This window comes from Solea senegalensis, linkage group LG7 (assembly GCF_019176455.1).
Source record: "Solea senegalensis isolate Sse05_10M linkage group LG7, IFAPA_SoseM_1, whole genome shotgun sequence".
In the NCBI taxonomy this organism is placed as follows: Eukaryota; Metazoa; Chordata; class Actinopteri; order Pleuronectiformes; family Soleidae; genus Solea; species Solea senegalensis.
In genome coordinates this window covers 6,954,904-6,973,955 of record NC_058027.1, presented here as the reverse complement: position 1 = coordinate 6,973,955, position 19,052 = coordinate 6,954,904, and the positions used below count along the sequence as shown (strand labels likewise).

General features: G+C 46.4%; 1 protein-coding gene across 2 annotated transcripts; it reads right to left on the bottom strand.

Annotated features, from left to right (window-relative positions):
* Positions 1 to 222: 222 nt before the first annotated feature.
* On the bottom strand, positions 223 to 8,247 carry LOC122772851 (hatching enzyme 1.2-like). 2 transcript variants are annotated; one of them, XM_044031165.1, is made up of 9 exons: positions 8,236 to 8,247; positions 7,288 to 7,294; positions 2,583 to 2,648; positions 2,347 to 2,502; positions 1,957 to 2,077; positions 1,695 to 1,873; positions 600 to 681; positions 371 to 495; positions 223 to 295 (listed from the first exon to the last, which is right to left on the bottom strand). In XM_044031165.1, coding segments are annotated over exons 3-9 (723 nt in total). In that variant the 5' UTR covers positions 2,641 to 2,648; positions 7,288 to 7,294; positions 8,236 to 8,247; the 3' UTR covers positions 223 to 293. The 2 variants fall into 2 exon arrangements, with proteins under 2 accessions (XP_043887100.1, XP_043887099.1); XM_044031164.1 differs by lacking the exons at positions 7,288 to 7,294; positions 8,236 to 8,247 and adding an exon at positions 3,004 to 3,125 and having other exon boundaries at positions 2,583 to 2,646.
* Between the last annotated feature and the right edge of the window lie 10,805 nt (positions 8,248 to 19,052).

The window sequence follows — 19,052 nt, the reverse complement described above, 5'->3', positions numbered from 1 at the left end:
CAGTAGCTGTGCCGTAAAGCGTTGCACATGTGCACTTGGATCTGTGATCGCTAAAGAAACAGCCAGTAGGAAAAATGCTGACGATATGGAAACAATAGAGCAATCATTCATCTTATTAGCAGTCACTATAAGAGTAAAATAGTTACGATGGATTTTTGTTAAAATGTTGCCCAGAAATGAGACAAAAAGGATGTAATGAGAGAATGAAAGAAGGCTGCTGTATCATAGTTTCAATTACTTTATTGATTGATCAATAAGTGATATACAGAGTCGATCAGGTCTTCTGACTGGATTCCTGTGTAAAAGAGTACACAGTGGATTATAAGTGTGTTGGTGATATTATGTGTATGTTTATTCATGATGAACTCACAGCATTTGTAGAGTGTGTTGAGCCTTGCAATATCGAGGCGGCTCATCTCTTTAGCATTGCCGAAGGACACATTGGCGTTAGGGATTGGAATCATGGTGGGCTGGTTGTTCTTAGAGAAGGCATATCTACAACAGGACATAGAGCATGTAAATGGCAACAGATGCACACACACACACACACACACATATATGAAGACACACAGGAGGGCTGATGTGTAGTCAGTTCTTACTTGTGGTACTGCATGACAGAGTTGTAATCATAGGAAGTGCCCTGGTTGAGGGTGGCTATCTTCCTGAAGTTGTGCTCCATGCCTAAGACGAGCAAAAAGGGGTCAAAATTATTTTATTTTCTATTCATTTTTTAACAAATATATCCTCTTGAGGATCACAGGGGGAGCTAGAGCCAATCTAACCTGACATAGGGTAAAAGGAAGGGTACAACATGGATAGTCCATCACAGGGCCAATATACAGAGACAACTCTTCTCTCACATTCACACCTATGGGCATTTGTGTCTAATCAACCAAAGCATCTGCATGTCTTTGGACTGTGGGAGGAAGATGGAGTGCCTGAAGAACCTACGCACACATGGGTAAACCATGCACTCAATTCAAAAAAGCCCTCAGACAAAACACCTAAACCTATGGTACAGTGTAGATATCAATTTCCATTTCTTTCTCTAACTGGGATTCTAACCCAGGTCCTTGTTGTGAGGCTGTGAGCCATCACACTTTTGTTTGACCAAAGTCATTGGCTAGGTCTCAATTGCAAAACCAATTAAAGGTTAAAACAATTATTAACAACCCCCCAAAGCAAAGGACAGTGTACAAGAGAGGTGAAGAAGGCAGTGCAGGCAGGATGGAGTGGGTGGAGACAAGTATTAGGCGTGATGTGTGACAGAAGAATAGCAGCAAAGATGAAAGGGAAGGTCTACAAGATGGTAGTGAGACCTGTGATGGTGCATGGCTTGGAGACAGTGGAGCTGGAGGTGGCAGAACTGAAGATGCTGAGATTTTTGTTGGGAGTGACCAGAATGGACAGGATGAGAAATGAGCATATTCAAGGGACAGCTCTGATTGAACAGTTTGGAAATAAAGTAAGAGAGTCAAGGTTGAGATTGTTTAGTCACATGCAGAGGAAGGATAGTGATTATATTGGACAAAAAATGTTGAAGATGGCGTTGCCAGGCAGGAGGAAAATAGAAACCAGAGAAAGTTGGTGTAATGTGGACAGTTGGTTTAACTGTCCTCATGTTAGAGAAACTGACATTATTATAGTGGTTTCCATTCTAATATTCCTGTGGGGAAAACAAACATTTATATTACCAGACTGGACATTGCCCAGCACGACTCTGATGTGGTTGTCCCTGTCAGAGCGGGTTTGTTCATGGTTGAATCCCAGAGCATGGAGCAGCTCATGCTGAACGGTGCCATGGTAAAGACATCCACTACGGGCCAGAGATACCACCTGCTTACCACCACGACGGCCAACGTAAGACCAACAGCTGGACAGAATGAAATATAAGTTGAAGATTGACGTTTGACAACATCTTTTAACACGAGCTCTTAATTTCTTCAGTTTTCTTACCCATTCTGAGATTCAATGCTCAGCCAGTCACGGTCAGTACTTCTGGTGGGCCTGAAGCGGATGCAGGAGAAGGAGGAGAAAGATTCCAGTCCACGGGTGATGATGGACCTTTCACGGGAGGCTGGCAAACATGATACCATAAGTTTTGTTTTTGTATTATCTCACAACACAATCAATGATCGACACATTGATAAATATTCCCCCCAGATCACATGAATATACCCCAGTATATGGAATAAGACTGTTCAAGTAATGGAATAGTTGGGTAGATTTGCAGTAACATGTTGAACTACAGATCTATAGCTATATATGCATTTTCAGTATGTCAGTTGAAGATATATTCTCTCTTCACGTGGAACTTGTGAGCTTGTGGTTCCAACTGATACTCACAGAAGTGATTAGTGATGTAATAAGGAATGTAGACCTTTCCATCAGTCCATTTGCCCCACGTGCAGCCTCGGCTGGTGCAGGGATCAGCATTTCTCTCAGCCTCATTGTCAATGGCAATGTCTCCTTCAATCAGAGTGGGTTCACCAGTGGAGCGGACTAAAACAATCATACAGCATCAAACAACTACTTTTACAAACTGCTGTAGTGTCAAAAAAAATTAGTTCATTCACACTTACTCAGATTACTGTTGGCTCTTTCCAGAACTTCAGAGACTGAAAGCTCCCCCAAGTCCATCTCTGCAAACGACATCAAAAACAAAAACAATGCAGTTTGACTTACTACATAAAAAACACACCAGTTCCTGTACTATGTATGTCAGTGCAATAGGTCTGATTGTACATACCTGCCTGCAAAATGGAGAGAAGAGACACACATGTAAGAAACAAACATTTTAGAGAAACAAGTGTTAACAGACATCCTCAAATAAAGACCCAACTACGAGTCTTACAAAGAAATGTTCAAATAAAAAATATCAAAGTTACAATAACAAGGGGCTACCACAGGAACTTCCAGTATGATAGAAGCTGAATGATTATAAAGATGCAATAAACCCTATGTCAAATTATTTTAAATGATTATGTAAAGTATGATGCTTACCTCATTGTCTGCCCAACAGGAGGCAGACAGCAGCAGCAGAGCCAGTGCTGAAAACCTGAAAATAGACATGTGAACCATCTCAGCAAACCTGCAGGAAAAAGACACAATTCAATGTCAACTTTTTCTCAAAAGGAAGAGAATAGTGCTTGAACCACAACCAGAGGCAAACTTCATACACTGAGAGAAGGTCCACAACTCTGCTGTTGAACTTACCTGTGATCCTATGTGTGCAACCAAGGCATGACTCTAGGTTTTTTATACTTTCAGTTGTGTCACGTCAGCAAGACTAAATATGCATTATCTGAACACTGCAAAACCCAAAGAATCAGCTAAACTGGCAGGCTTATCAGTTCTATATACAGACGCAAATAGAAACTTTTCCATAGCATTATGGGTGGGAAACGGCATGTGTGTTGCATGTGTTGAGTTTTCCATCATACTGTACAACAAGTGTAAGACAAGTGGAAAAGTTGGATGAAGTTGGTGAAAATAATTTGCGTGGACTGTATTAAAATCTATCTAAGACAGGATTCATTAAGGATAGACATTCAACTAATAATACACGCAGATTAGTAAATGTAATAGACTACTGCACAATCAATAAATTTAGAGCAGCAGTGGTTTCACTAGATGCAGAAAAAGCATTTGATAGAGTAAACTGGAAATTCCTAATTGCCACAACTACTTTCTTGCAAATAGGCTTCACTATGTCCAAAAATGGTTTCAACCCAAACCACTGGACAGTCTGTGGCTAGACATCGAACAAACACTCTGTAATGAAATTAAAATCTCCGATCTACCATTTATAAGCAAAACCATTAAACAGCATCAGTGCTTTAAAAGCATAAATATAAATACCTCCTTGTCAGCCTGGTGGGAATTTATCAAACTCACTGGGTCCTCGCATATCCCATGTAAATATACCCCAATCTGGAATAATCCAGACATACTACGGAATAAAACAACACTAAAACTCAAATCATGGCAAGAAAAAGGTATAAGGCACCTGGAACAAATTCTTCAAGATAACAAATTCATCCCATTTCATAACTTAGTGGAACAATATGGCATTAACAGCAACACGTCCTTTGATTATCTACAAATAAAATCTGTAATCCAGACGAGGTTTAAAACCAGTAAATTGGATCTAGAACTACCTCCAATGATCAAACAATTTCTAAACCTTATGTCTCCCAAAATGGTGTCTAAAACACATGCACTATTGACTAAAAATGACTGCATAATCTCTTTACCAACCACAAAATGGGAGGCGGACCTATCCATCAGCCTAGATGAAAATTTCTGGTTACAGATATCATCTAACACATTCAAATTGATAAAAAATCCAGACCTACAACTAATACAATACAAAATCTTACACAGAACACACTACACAGGACAAAGGATGTTCAGAATGGGGCTCTCACAATCAAATATCTGCACAAACTGCAACGAAAACACAGCAGATAACTACATGCATGCTATATGGCTATGCACACCGGTGTATAACTTCTGGTGTAGGGTATGCGAGGACCTCTCAGCATGTCTCGAATACACCATACCACCTTCCCCCACGCTATGCATACTGGGTGATTTAAACGTAATACATATAAACATGGAAAAATCGCACGTATTAATCAACAGCCTAAGCATCGCCAAGAAAACTATCCTCTTGAACTGGAAAAACAAGAAAAACTTAAGTTTAAACCAATACAGAAATTTAATTTTAGATCACATCTCTATGGAGAGAATGTCTGCTTCCATAAAGAAACAATTACCTATATTTGATTTGACCTGGACACCTCTAATTGATTATATTTCCTAGGGCGGGTTGGTGACTGTGTCTCCCCTGGTCGGTCCGTGGTGTTGCGGGCCGTGCATCTGGGGTACTGGGGATGTCTGGTGGTCTGTATGGGTTGGTGGCCCTGGGTCTACCGTCCCTCGGTGGCTGTGGGTCTGCCCTACGGGGGTCGGGGTGGATTTGTGGGGGGGCTGCCACCTTGGCCTGGGGGGCCCGTGGGGGTTGGGGGTGGTGGGCCGTGGGCTGGGGCTGGGCTGGCGCCGCACTGCGGGTGGGGGTAGGGGGTCTGGGTCTCTGTACGCTGGGGCCTGCGGGGCGCTGGGGGGTGGGGTTGGCCCATAGTGGGGGGGGGGTGATCCTCCCTGGGTTCTGCCCTCCGGGGTGGCGGGGCGGTACACGCTGCTGTGCTCCTGCTGCGCTCTGGAGCGGACTTGTGCGTCCTCCGTCCCTTGGGGGGGGCATGGTGGGGGGCACGCGGGGGGGCGCCTTGCTTTGGGGACCCTTGGGGTGGGAGATGGGGTGGAGCGTGGGCCTGGTCTGGACTGTTCCTGGGCTGTGGGCGGGGCCGGGGTCTGAGGATTGCTGCCGTCAGTAATGCCGTGATGGCCTGGGTGTGGGTCCTGCCTCGTCGGGGCTGGTGTGCTCACCGGGGTCCTACCTTCTGGTCGGGTGTGGGGGTATCTGGTCCTCCGCCCCGGCGGCGCTCATGGGATGCCATGGCATGTCCCTGGCCTGGACGGGTTGCTCCCTTCTTGGCCGGGGGTGAGTGGGAATGGGACATATGGCCCTGCCAGTCAGGAAGCTGGCAACCTACTTGGGGGGGCACTCTTGCCCACCCCCTACGCCCCCCCCCCACCGCAGATGATACATCTAAACACACACATCTAGGGCACCGGGGGGGGTGTGGCTGAGATGGTGGGGAGTCGGGGGGTGGGACCATCACATGATGGGGCCACTCTCCGTTCCCCCGATGATCTGCCACCCTTCCCCTAATTTTATCGCATGTTAGACATTAGGGCCTGGTGGGCGAGAGACACGTCGACGGCTCCACTGTCTGCCAACAGTGGGACGCCCGTGCCACACCTCCCTCCGCCATTTTAACTACACCCCAGATACCAACATACATCGTATCACACACCACACACATGCACACACCTCCAAATCAATCACCGGTGGGCTGGGGTGGGGGGGGTGGTCGTGGGTGCACTCCTGAGCGCTCGATTCCTGCCCACCCCCTGGCCGTGTTGGGACCGGCGGTCTGGGTGGGGGCAGCAGTGGTGGCCATGAGGCGTCGCTGGACGTGGGGGATCGGGCCCCCTGCGCTCGGTCTGGGGGGTATCCGGGAGGCATGGTTGTGGCTCATCATGACGCACCTCCCTGAAGGTACGGTGGTGGGCGGCAGTCTGCCTACCCGGCGGGGGTCGTCGGCGGGCGCAGATGCTCCTGGATGTTGGGGGACCCCTCTCCGGGGCACCGCGGGGTTGGGCGCGGCGGGTCCTTGGACCATTGGCCCTGCCTCTACCTGGGGGTCTGGACCGGCTCGGGAGTCTGCCTCTCTTCTGTCTCTGGGGGCCCCCTTGGCTGGTGGCCCTACGTGGGCCTCCGCCTGTCCCTCCCTGGGCTGGGGGGCGTGCGGTCGGCTTCTGGGGGGCGGTGGGGGTGACGGTGGTGGGTATCTGGCCGTGCCTCCCTGGTGGGCGGTCTGGGGGGGCTCTGCTCCCCCCGGTGGTGGGCTGGCCCTGCCCTTGGGCGCTGGCGGGCTCTGGGTGCGGAGGCCCTGGGCCTCTGCGGCCTGCCTGGGTGTGGGGTGGTTCGGCCTCTGTCCGTGGTCTTGTCGCCACGGCCCCCTCGGGTCGACCTTGGGTGGGGGGGGCTTTCCCCCCGCATTCCTCCGACGGGCCCCCTGCGGGGCGGATGCGTTGCTATCCTGGGAGTGGTGGCTGTGGGCCTCTCCTGCCCGGTACGGCTACTGGGCGCCTTAGGCGCCTGGATGATTTTCGGGCCGTCGCTGGGGACGGACCGGACATTGGCACGGTCCCCCACCCCAATTCCAATCATACCTAATGACAACTCCTGCACATATACACTGATATGCACGATTACACACACACACACACTAACACGCTAAGATAAATTAAATTTAACTGATATAACTGTTGTAAGCCCGGACATACTCTCTTGATGTGGTCGTTAACAATTACTATATAAACTGTATCTGAAAGTATGTTCTGTATACGCTAAATAATTTCAACTGTTCAATGTTATTAACCTGTTACTAACACACTAATGTCACCCTTAAGTTGCCTAGGTTCTGTCTTATCAGGTATGTTCTGTCTACTTTATATAATTTCAATTTAATGGTACTAACCCATGTATTATACTGTTGTCCACCTTGCTCTCCCTCTCTCTCACTCTCGATCTCCTTCTCTCTTCTTTTTTCTCCCTCTCTCTCGCTCTCTCTCTCTCTCTCTCACTCCCCCTCCCTTCCTCCTCTCCGCTCACTCCCCATCCCCTTGTCAGTCCACTCCCTGTCCCCCTGTCCGGTCCGGCTGCCCGCAACACATAATCATAAAACGAATAAATAAAAATACTGCAGTTATGAGTATCCCAGACTCGTCCTGCACATATCAAATCTGTCCGACACCAAAAGGCATGCAGTCAATCATATTACATGCCCTGGGTACTAGACAGGACAGGTTAAAAAAAAATAAAATAAATAAAATAAAATAAAATAATAAAAAAAAAAATCTATGAACACAAAGAGTGTCTATGAAAGAGTGTTGCTGCCATAATTGTTCAGTTGATCTCATGGTATCCTCAGTTTTTCCATCTTATATACAAGAAATATTTAAATAAACTAAAATTGTCTTTTACAAGCAACTACAGCTTGACATAATAGCCATTAAATAAACAGCTCTTTCTGTGCAACCTAAGGGAAGGAAAGCACATTGTACATGCAAGTTGTGTTCAAACTAAAAGACCACACTTCAGTACAAGTAATGGTTTCATTTTCAACACATCAATTGGGAATATTTTTTCTCCAAATGCCAAATATGGTCAAAAGGAGTAGTAAAAATGATCAATTCCAAATTGACACAAAGATTTAACAAAATGCTTGTATTATGCGTTCATGGAAGTGAGACAAACAATTGCAGTTTGTATGGGTTGCAATGGCACAATGTAACAATTGTTTGTGGACAGTGCATTTTAGACTTACTGTTGGAGCTCAGCTGGAAATAAGATCAAATAAAAATACACTATCCTGCCAAAATTCATACCAAATGCATGAACCCAGTCAAACTTTGCTTCCACTACTTTGTTGTAATTCCAGTCATAGCTAAATTCCAAGGCAGATTTTGTCCATTAACATTTACTATTTTCTGGCAGGATAATGACCTCTTTGGTGAAAGACTGAGCCACAGAACAAGAACTGCCTAATTGTGCCTGAAACCTCAATAACATTAAAGAAAATCTATAATCAATTAAATTTCACACTTTTGCATGTAAGGGGCCACACAGTGGTGTAGTGGTTAGCACTCTCGCCTTGCAGCGAGAAGACCCGGGTTCGTGCCCCGGTTGGAACAAGGGCCTTTCTGCATGGAGTTTGCATGTTCTCCCCGTGTGTGCGTGGGTTCTCTCCGGGTTCTCCGGCTTCCTCCCACAGTCCAAAAACATGCAATGTGGGGATAGGTAAATTGGACACTCTAAATTGACCGTAGGAGTGAGTGTGAGAGTGAATGGTTGTTTGTCTCTAGTTGTGTGTGGCCCTGCGATGGACTGGCGAACTGTCCAGGGTGTACCCCGCCTATCGCCCGATGTAGCTGAGATTGGCACAGCACCCCCCGCGACCCTCTGGTGGAGGATAAAGCGGTTAGATGATGACTGACTTTTGCATGTATACTTATATTTTCTGTTTACCAAGAGACAGTTGTATTAAATCACTGAAATTTATTTTAAACTGTTTCTTTATTTGGATAATTTTATTTTGTGACTAGCAGCTTGGTGTGGTTTTCAGATGGTCTCATGAAGTTCAAACACACTGAACGGCTATGCAGCAGCTTAGTGCCATCACACAGCAGCAAAGTGCCATTACACAGCAGCGTAATGCGCATAGCCGTTCACTGTGTTTGAACTTCATGAGACTATCTGAAAAACAACACCAAACGGTTATTGTATAACAATACAGACCTCTAAACACATTAAACCAGTCAACTTTTTTTTTAAAGGAGACGTCCAGTTATCAGGGCTCATCTAGTGATGTGTGGTCAGGGCAGGCAGGAGAGGCTCTGCCTCCTGTCATCATGACAAGTAAAATACTAACAGTGATAAAAGAAAATCAATTTGTCCACTTGATTGTACTATAAATTAGTTTTCTGTATTATTTCAACATTTCTATGGTCACAATTGCTGAATTTAGGCATTTCCTTTTTAAATACACGGGAGAACAATGAGCTGAGGCAGCAATGACATGCGCCTCACCTCTGACGGTACTGTGCCACACACACTGACTGAAGCAAGCAGTTGGTGCATGCTCATTGCTGGGTGTATTTATATTGCCAATATACATGTTTGATTAAATCATGTACTACACATGATTAAAGCATAATTAAATGCTTTTAAAACAATTAAATGTTTCAAATAAGGTGAAAATTGAAATATAAGCTTTTATTTTGAGTTCATATATTTGTACATCTGACGAGTGGCTCCCCAGGCATGAACCTCACCGCACGTCACTGGCCTCATCATAGCTTATTTTATTTTCTGCTCTGCCTGTTGCAAAATGTAGCTAATTATATTTCTTTAATGTGCCAAACGTTTGAATCAGAATCAGAATCAGAATCAGCTTTATTGGCCAAGTATGTAACACATACAAGGAATTCGACTCCGGTTTTTCAAACACACGCTGTACATGAAACATAGACATCAACATAACTTAACATACATTTGACAAGAGTGAATAAAAAAGGTGACCAGAGGTCCGGTTTATTTTTAAATATATATATATATAAACGATAAAGTGCAGATAGTGAATAGATAAATAAACAAATAAACTGGTCAAGTGTTCAGTAATGTGACGGCCTGGGGGAAGAAACTGTTCTTGTGTCTAGCAGTTTTGGTGTACAGTGTTCTGTAACGCCTGCCAGAGGGAAGAAGATCAAACAGGTTATTTCCGGGATGTGATGGATCTGCAGAGATACTACCTGCCCGTTTCTTGACTCTGGATGTGTTCAAGTCCTGGATGGTGGGCAGTTTGACACCAATGATTCTCTGCAGTCCTGATGGTCAGTCTGTTTCTGTCCTGTTATGTGGCTGATGCAAACCAAACGATGATGGAGGTGCAGAGAACAGACTGGACTATTGCTGTGTAGAACTGGATCAGCAGCTCCTGGGGCAGGTTGTACTTCCTGAGCTGTCGCAGGAAGTAAAGCCTCTGCTGGGCCTTTTTGACTATGGAGTCAATGTTTGGTGCCCACTTTAGGTCATGGGAGATGGTGGATCCTAGAAACCTGAAGGTTTCCACAGCAGACATAGTGTTATTGAGGATGGTGAGGGGGGCAGAGCAGGGGAGTTACTCCTGAAGTCCACTGTCATCTCCACAGTTTTGAGCGTGTTCAGCTCCAGGTTGTTCTGACCACACCAGAGGACCAGTTGTTCCACCTCCCGTCTGTATGCAGACTCGTCACCGTCCCGGATGAGGCCGATGACTGTTGTGTCGTCTGCAAACTTCAGGAGTTTGACAGATGGGTCACTCGAGGTGCAGTCGTTAGTATAGAGGGAGAAGAGCAGTGGGGAGAGCACACATCCTTGGGGGGCGAAGTTTGTAATCCACTGACAGGTGGGGGCTGAGACGGAGAGCTGGGTGAGTTTGGAGTGCAGGATGTCAATGATGGTGTTGAACGCCGAGCTGAAGTCCACAAACAGGATCCTAGCATATGTCCCTGGGGAGTCGAGGTGATGCAGGATGTAATGCAGACCCATATTGATGGCATCATCCACTGACCTGTTTGCCCGATATGCAAACTGCAGGGGGTCCAGCAGGGGGCCTGTGATGTCCTTCAGGTGGCACAACACCAGTCTCTCAAAGGCCTTCATGACCACAGACGTCAGGGCCACGGGCCTGTAGTCATTTAGACCTGAGATTGCTGGTTTCTTGGGGACCGGGATTATTGTAGAGTGTTTGAAGCAGGAGGGGACTTCACACAGCTCCAGTGATCTGTTAAAGATCTGGGTAAAGATGGGGGCCAGCTGGTCGGCACAGACCTTCAGACAGGAGGGTGACACGCCGTCTGGGCCTGGAGCTTTCCTGGACTTCTGTTTCCTGAAGAGCTGACACACATCTTCTTCACAGATCCTGAGTGATGGTGGGGGGTCAGGAGGGAGGGGTGATGGTGGTGCAGGGGGAGATGAGGGTTGTTTGATGTTGGATCGGGTGATGGGTGTGAATGTTGGCTTCTCAAACCTGCAGTAGAAGACATTCAGGTCGTCAGCCAGTTCACGGTTCGGTGCTATGTGGGGGGCTGGTCTCCTGTAGTTGGTGAGCTCTTGTAGACCTCTCCACACTGACGCAGGCTTGTTAGCTGAGAACCTGTTTTTCAGCTTCTCAGTGTAACACCTCTTTGCCACTTTGATCTCCTTTGTCAGTGAGTTCCTGGTAGTATTGTACAGGACTCTGTCCCCACTTCTGTAGGCCTCCTCCTTGGCCTGACGAAGCAGCCTTAGTTTAGCAGTGAACCAAGGTTTATTGTTGTATGTGCAGAAGGTTTTGGTTGGCACACACATGTCCTCACAAAACCTGGTGTAGCATGTCACAGTGTCAGTGAGTTCATCCAGATCTGTAGCAGCAGCCACAAAAACACTCCAATCTGTGCAGTCAAAGCAGGCCTGTAACTCCAACTTTGACTCTGTGGTCCATCTCTTCACAGTCTTCACTACAGGCTTAGCAGATTTGAATTTCTGCCTGTAGTTTGGGAGAAGATGGATCATGCAGTGATCAGAGAGCCCCAAGGCTGCACGGGGGACAGAGCGATATGCATCCTTTAAGATGGTGTAGCAATGGTCCAGAGTGTTTTTGTCCCTAGTGGGACACTTAACATGTTGTTTGTATTTTGGCAGTTCACGGCTGAGGTTTGCTCTGTTAAAGTCCCCAAGAACAATGAGCAGGGAATCTGGATGTTTCCTCTCCATGTCCGTTATCTGGTCAGCCAAGTGTTGTAAAGCCTCAGTAACACACGCCTGAGGTGGGATGTAAACACCAACCAGAATAAACGAGGAGAACTCCCGCGGTGAATAAAACGGCTTGCAGTTTATGAAAAAAGACTCCAAGTGAGGGCTGCATGATTTGCGCAACACTGTGACATCTGTACACCAACCTTCGTTAATATAGAAGCAGATTCCACCTCCCTTCCTCTTCCCCGAGAGCTCCGTTACGCGGTCCGCACGGAGAAGTTGAAAGTCTGGAAGGTGTAATCCGGTGTCCGGGATGTATTCACTGAGCCAGGTTTCAGTAAAACACAGGGCAGCAGATCTGTGAAGGTCCGAGTTTCTACTGTTGAGAAGCAGCAGTTCCTCCATTTTATTGTTCAGGGAGTGGACATTCGCCAGATGTATAGACGGGAGCGCTGTCCGAAAACCTCGCTGTCTGAGTTTAACAAGCGCGCCGGCTCGCTTGCCCCGTCTGCGTCTCCTGAACATCCTACAGAGAGCTGCTGCTCCTCCAACTAAAAGTTCCGTGAAAACACCAGAATCGCTGGGAAACGGCGAAAAAGTGTGACCATTTGAGATGTGAGATGCAGCTGAGATCACAGCACAGAGCAGACATTTACTTCACTGATGTTTCAGTGTTCCTCTCCACATGTACACATCTGGCGGAGTTTGCGTTGAGATATCACTACATCTATATGCACTCTATTTAGAACACTACTAGTGTTAAAGTAATACGGGGAATTATTTTCAAGTTTAATTGCACTGTTGTAAATACCATTCAGACACCGTGACGCGCCTCCTCCTGCACTGCTCCTCAGATCAGTCCAACGATGCAGAAAACAACGACGTCATTCAATTCAATTCAATTCAATTTTATTTGTATAGTGCCAAATCATAACATACATTATCTCAAGGCACTGTACATAGACAACATCATGGAGAGCAGAGAAACCCAACAGTTCACACAAAGAGCAAGCACTGGGCATCAGTGGAGAGAAAAAACTTTTCCCTCCCTTTTAACAGGAAGAAATCTCTGACAGAACCAGACTCAGAGATGTGCAGCATCTGCCTCACCAGTTGGGCTGGAAGGAAAAATGGGGGACAGAGGAGAGTTGGGACAGAAAGGGGGGAGAGAAAGGACAAGAGGGAGATGAGGCCAAGGTACTAGAGCTTAAACAATTACTCACTTATCATCATCATCCTCCGCTTATCCGGGGCCGGGTCGCGGGGGCAGCAGTTTCAGCAAGGGACCCCAAACTTCCCTTTCCTGAGCCGCATTGACCAGCTCCGACTGAGGGATCCCGAGGCATTCCCAGGCCACCCCGAGGCCTCCTCCCAGCTGGATGTGCCTGATACACCTCCCTTGGGAGGCGCCCAGGAGGCATCCTCACCAGATGCCAGAACCACCTCAACTGGCTCCTTTCATTGTGAAGGAGCAGCGGTTCTACTCCGAGCTCCCCCTGGATGACCAAGCTTCTCACCCTATTGCTAAGGGAAAAGCCAGCCACTCTCCTGAGGAATCCCATTTCGGCCGCTTGTACCCACGATCTCATTCTTTCGGTCATGACCCAACCTTCATGACCATAGGTGAGGATAGGAACGAAGATTGACCGGTAGATCGAGAGCTTTGCCTTCCGGCTCAGCTCCCTTTTCGTCACAACCGTGCAGTAAAGCGAATGCAGTACCGCACCAGCCGCTCCGATTCTCCGGCCCATCTCCCGCTCCCTCGTCCCCTTACTCGTGAACAAGACCCCGAGATACTTGAACTCCTTCACCTAGGGCAAGGAGTCACTCCCGACCCGGAGAAGGCAATCCACCGGTTTCCTGCTAAGAGCCATGGCCTCAGACTTAGAGGTGCTGATCTTCATCCTGACCGCTTCACACTCGGCCATGAACCGATCCAGTGAGTGCTGAAGGTCACAGGCCGATGAAGCCATGAGGACCACATCATCTGCAAAAAGCAGCGACGTGATCTCAAGCCCGCCAACCACAACCCCTCTCCCCCACGATTACGTCTCGATATCCTGTCCATGAAAATCAGGATTGGTAATAAAGCGCAGCCCTGGCGAAGGCCAACACCCACAGGAAACAGGCCTGATTTAGTGCAGAGAACCCTGACACAGCTCATACTTTGGGCGTATAGGGATTGGATGGCCCTAAGTAGTGCCCCCCACACCCCATACTCCCGCAGCACCTCCCACAGTATCTCCCTGGGAACCCGATCATACGCCTTCTCCAGGTCCACACCAACACATGTAGACCGGATGGGCGTACTCCCAGGCCCCCTCCAGGATCCCTGCAAGAGTAAAGAGCTGGTCCGTTGTTCCATGACCAGGACGGAATCTGCATTGTTCCTCTTGAATCCGAGGTTCGACTACCGGTCGAACCCTCCTTTCCAGTACCTTGGAGTAAACCTTACCAGGGAGGCTGAGAAGTGTGATGCCCTGGTAATTGTCACACACTCTCAGGTTCCCCTTTTTGAAAAGGGGGGCCACCACCCCAGTTTGCCACTTCTTCGGTACTGATCCTGACCTCCACACAATGTTGAAGAGACGTGTCATCCAAGACAGCCCCTCCACACCCAGATTGACGATGATCCCCCATCAGCTTCCCTCTCTGCCTCCACCACAGAGGGCGCAGATGTCAGATTCAGGAGTTCCTCAAAGTGTTCCTTCCACTGTGCGGTTACCTCCTCAGTCGAGGTCAACAGTGTCCCATCCTTACTGTACACAGCTTGGATGGTCCCCCGCTTTCCCCTCCTGAGGCCCTGAATGGTTTTCCAGAAACACACCCGACCGATAGTCCTTCTCCATGTCCTCTTCGAACTTCTCCCATACCCGCTGCTTTGCGTCTGCCACAGCAGAGGCTGCCGCCCTTCGGGCCCGTCGATACCTTGCAACTGCCTCAGGAGTCCTCCGGCATAACATATCCCGGAAACACTCCTTCTTCAGTCGGACAGCTTCCCTGACCACCGGTGTCCACCACGATGTTCGAGGGTTACCGCCCCTTGAGGCACCTAAAGCCCTGGAGCCACAGCTCTCCACTACAGCTTTCACAATAGAGTCTTTGAACACTGCCCATTCAGGTTCAATGTCCCCAGCCTCCACAGGGATACAGGAAAAGCTCCGCCGGAGGTGAGAGTTGAAGGCCTCCCGGGCAGGGGCATCCTCCAGACGTTCCCAGTTCATCTGCACTACACGTTTGGGTTTACCAGGTCTATCCAGAGTCCCCCCCATCCTCTGACCCAACTCACCACCAGATGGTGATCAGTTGACAGCTCTGCCCCTCTCTTCACCCGAGTGTCCAAAACATGCGGCCTCAGAGCCGATGAAACAATCACAAAATCGATCGTCCTTCGGCCAGGGACACTCTGGTACCAAGTACACTTATGAGCGTCCTTATGCTCGAACATGGTGTTTGTTATGGATAGTCCATGACTTGCACATAAATCCAACAACAAACGACCACTCTGATTTAGATCAGGTAGGCCATTGTTCCCAATCATGCCTCTCCAGGTTTCCCCATCGCTGTCCATGTGCGCGCTGAAATCTCCCACAGAACTATGGAGTCCCCCAACGGAGCCCCTTGCAGGACTCCATCTAGGGCCTCCAAGAAGGCCGGATACTACAAGCTGCTGTTCGGTGCATAAGCACAAACAGCAGTCAGGGCTTCCCCCCTAACCCTAAGGCGCAGGGAGGCGGCCCTCTCGTCCACCGGGGTAAACTCCAACACAGCGGTGCTCAGCCGGGGGCTTGTGAGTACTTAGAGGTGAGTTCATAGAAGCTATGGCTGCAGGTCTATGCTGTTGTGTGACAAGAGGATTTAATATGTGCTGATGTGAACGATCATGTACATCACGTTCACTATACATGATGCACTGCATGATTTATCGTTGTTTTATGGAGTCGCATCACAGATCACAACTGACACAGATTATGTCAGTTAATTTAGTTAATGTAAATAAGCTTGTGTTCGATTATAATTTGCAGTTTATTCAAAGTAAATAATTTAGAGTGTAACAGTGGTTGGAATCTTTTACAACACATTTTTCTTTTTCATGATTTTATCACAGGATTACTCTTCACTTGTCTTCATAAGCTCTTTAGAGGCAGAGACAATGACCACAACCCTGAACCTGGATTCAAGCAGCAGCAGTACAGACACTTTGTTTACTGACAGCATGGTCACCTGGGTGAAGGTAGTCAAGCTGCTGTGTTTGGAAAATAAAGCGTTAATATCCTGAGCCAAGGGAAACGTACACTGACTTCAGGCTGCACTGACAATGTAGAAAACAAAAAACTCTAATCCAGTAAATGTATAGACCCTTTCAAAAGCTATGTCATAGAAATGTGTGCACGCAGTTTGGGGTCAGAAAACACACTTGTACAACAGTTCAACACATAAGATGCCTACTTGTAACGTAGTTGGTGGTGAAAATAGAAAGTTCTTCAGAATCCCTACAGGATCTCATCCCTTTTCAAAAAAATAGACATGTCTGTGGCTCCAAGCATTAAAAAGAGAAGACTGGTGATGCTACTGCAGTCAAAGAGGCTCACGTTTGTAGTGCTATTTATCAACTCCTTCTGTCAGATTACGATGAAAAGCCTGGATTTCACAGAAATGTGTGTGTCAGTGCACATATGTATATGAAAACTAGACTTCTCTGAAATCAGAGAAAGTTATGTTGTGGTACGTAGCTAGCTTGTAGTTAGCTGCCGGCTGGCTAGCGCGTTGACAAGTAAACATGGTGTGCTAAAAACTTTCCTTGTAAGACTTGTATGCACATAAACTTTCTTGCATGTACGTGCTAGGTTTATCTATAAGGTAAGAGTAAATAGCTGACCACTGGATATCTGGCCACTTGCTAATATCATCTATCATCTTTTATGGAAGCTAGGTCAGTCAGACTGTTGCCGTCGGCCAGTACTAATTTATTTAGGTATTGTTCGCGGTCTTTAATCGGCAACAAAAGAACATATTCAGAATTATTCGGTGGCGACCGTGGACATACATGCGACTCGCTTACCTGTTGTGACGTTTTCTGACCCCAAACTGCGCACACATTCTCGCTAGGCTTGGAATGTACAATGAAAGGGTCTATAGAATTAATTATATTTTATGTTGTTGTGACAGCATTTGTTAACTTTTGTTTCATTCATTTATTTATTTGTTTGTTTGTTCATACTTTACAAGCAAACACAGTATGCTATTACAGTAAGTAAATACAGTAATCTTTTTTGTACATCTTACTTTGTGTTATTAACCAATATTTATTATGAGAGTTTGGCGGCATTGGAAAATAAAACTTTCCATTGTTATGGATATTAATTTCTTTTCAATTCACTTTTTACCTTTATTACTATGACTACAATCTAGCATTGAATGAAGTAGCAAAGAAAGGTAAAAATACGCAAAATGAATGTAATATACAGTAAATGTACACCAATTCCTTTACATAATGTAAAAAGTCAGCAACCACTTGTATGAAACAAAGTTGGCTGTGTACCTAGTGTATGATGACCTAAATAGTTAGATTGTCATGATATTTGTGGGTGGAATTATAGTTCCAAATAAATTATCCCTATTTTGCCGGGGACACTGTAAGCCCTCAAAAACAATGACTGCTGTATCTACAGAAGCAAGTGGTACGTGGAAAATGAATTTGGTACATAGTGGTAAACAGTCTGAAATATATGAAAGCACATTCAGAGGCTTTGCTTCTATCCCAGTTAAAAACCCCTCATATGAGAAAAATTAGAGGCATGTATGTATTGTTACTACAGGGTATAGGATAATTTGTTACCAACAGTAGTAACAGTATGAAATTCAAGGAATAGAACATCCAACACTAAAGCAGATTGAGTCATAAATGTACCCACAACAACAGGGTGACTGCAGCATTCACACTTACTCAGATTACTATTGACTCTTTATTCACACCTTACACGTTATTCTTCAAATTAGAAACTGTGAACTTTTGAAGTTCTCAGATTTAGCTGAGTTAAGTTCTGTTATGATTATCTTTTCATCACAAGCCTAAAATGTATCATAAACTTGAGAGACCACTCTCTGCTTTGAAGATGTAGCAAGCTGGTGTTATAGCAGCAAATGTGACCATCAGAATATCTCTTTAGGTGATATATCTATCACCTAAAGAGATATTCTGATGTATCTATCTAGATATTCTGTGATATATCTATCACCTAAACCTAAAGTCTCTGATTCTTAACCGAAAGCAGCGACAGCAGGATTATATTTTACAGTACTCACAAGACCAAAACAACCATCTGGTGCTTTCACTCGGCGCCGTGAATATCACTGGAAGCAGCTGCACTTCTCTACCAATGTTAAACAAAACACGCCCATAGCGCACACACACACACCACTGTGCATCTATAGGCTACTGCATCATTGCCACCACATCTTCCGTTAAGTCACTCAGCAAACGCAATTTCACAAACCACTATATGACACAAAAACAAGCTTCCACATAAGCATAGGCGTCAGCTACACGGCGGAACACGTCCCTGGCACTATTTATGATCAACAGTTTTGTCCTCACCGGTTCCAAAAAATGTTATACATTTATCATTAACACTCCAACTACCGTAATTGATGTACCTCTTCCGTGTAGGTCTTCCTCTTGAAATAATTTCCTTCTTTTCTCCAAACAATCGCCGTGAAAAGTGCAGACGAAGGAGATAAGAAACATGATGGTGGTGTTAATGCAGTGATCATAACTTACTTCAAAACCCGCCAAAGGTTCAAACGTCGTTGATGACAACAGCAGGGGCTAGCGCCAGACACATCACTGGGCCTGGGGCGTTCTGTCACTATGATATCACATTTTGATTGGCTGACGACACACGTCAGTCAAAGTTATAACCAAATAGGAAATGGCAGCTTCAACGAAAGGCCAGCAATACTACTAGAGCAGGTCCACGGAGCTATGATGCGTTTAATGATATTGTCAGGGCCAGCAGAGAAGGCCCTGCTCTGCTGTTCTGCTGATCTCTACTGTTGGCACCCTTGTTTATGTGCTGTG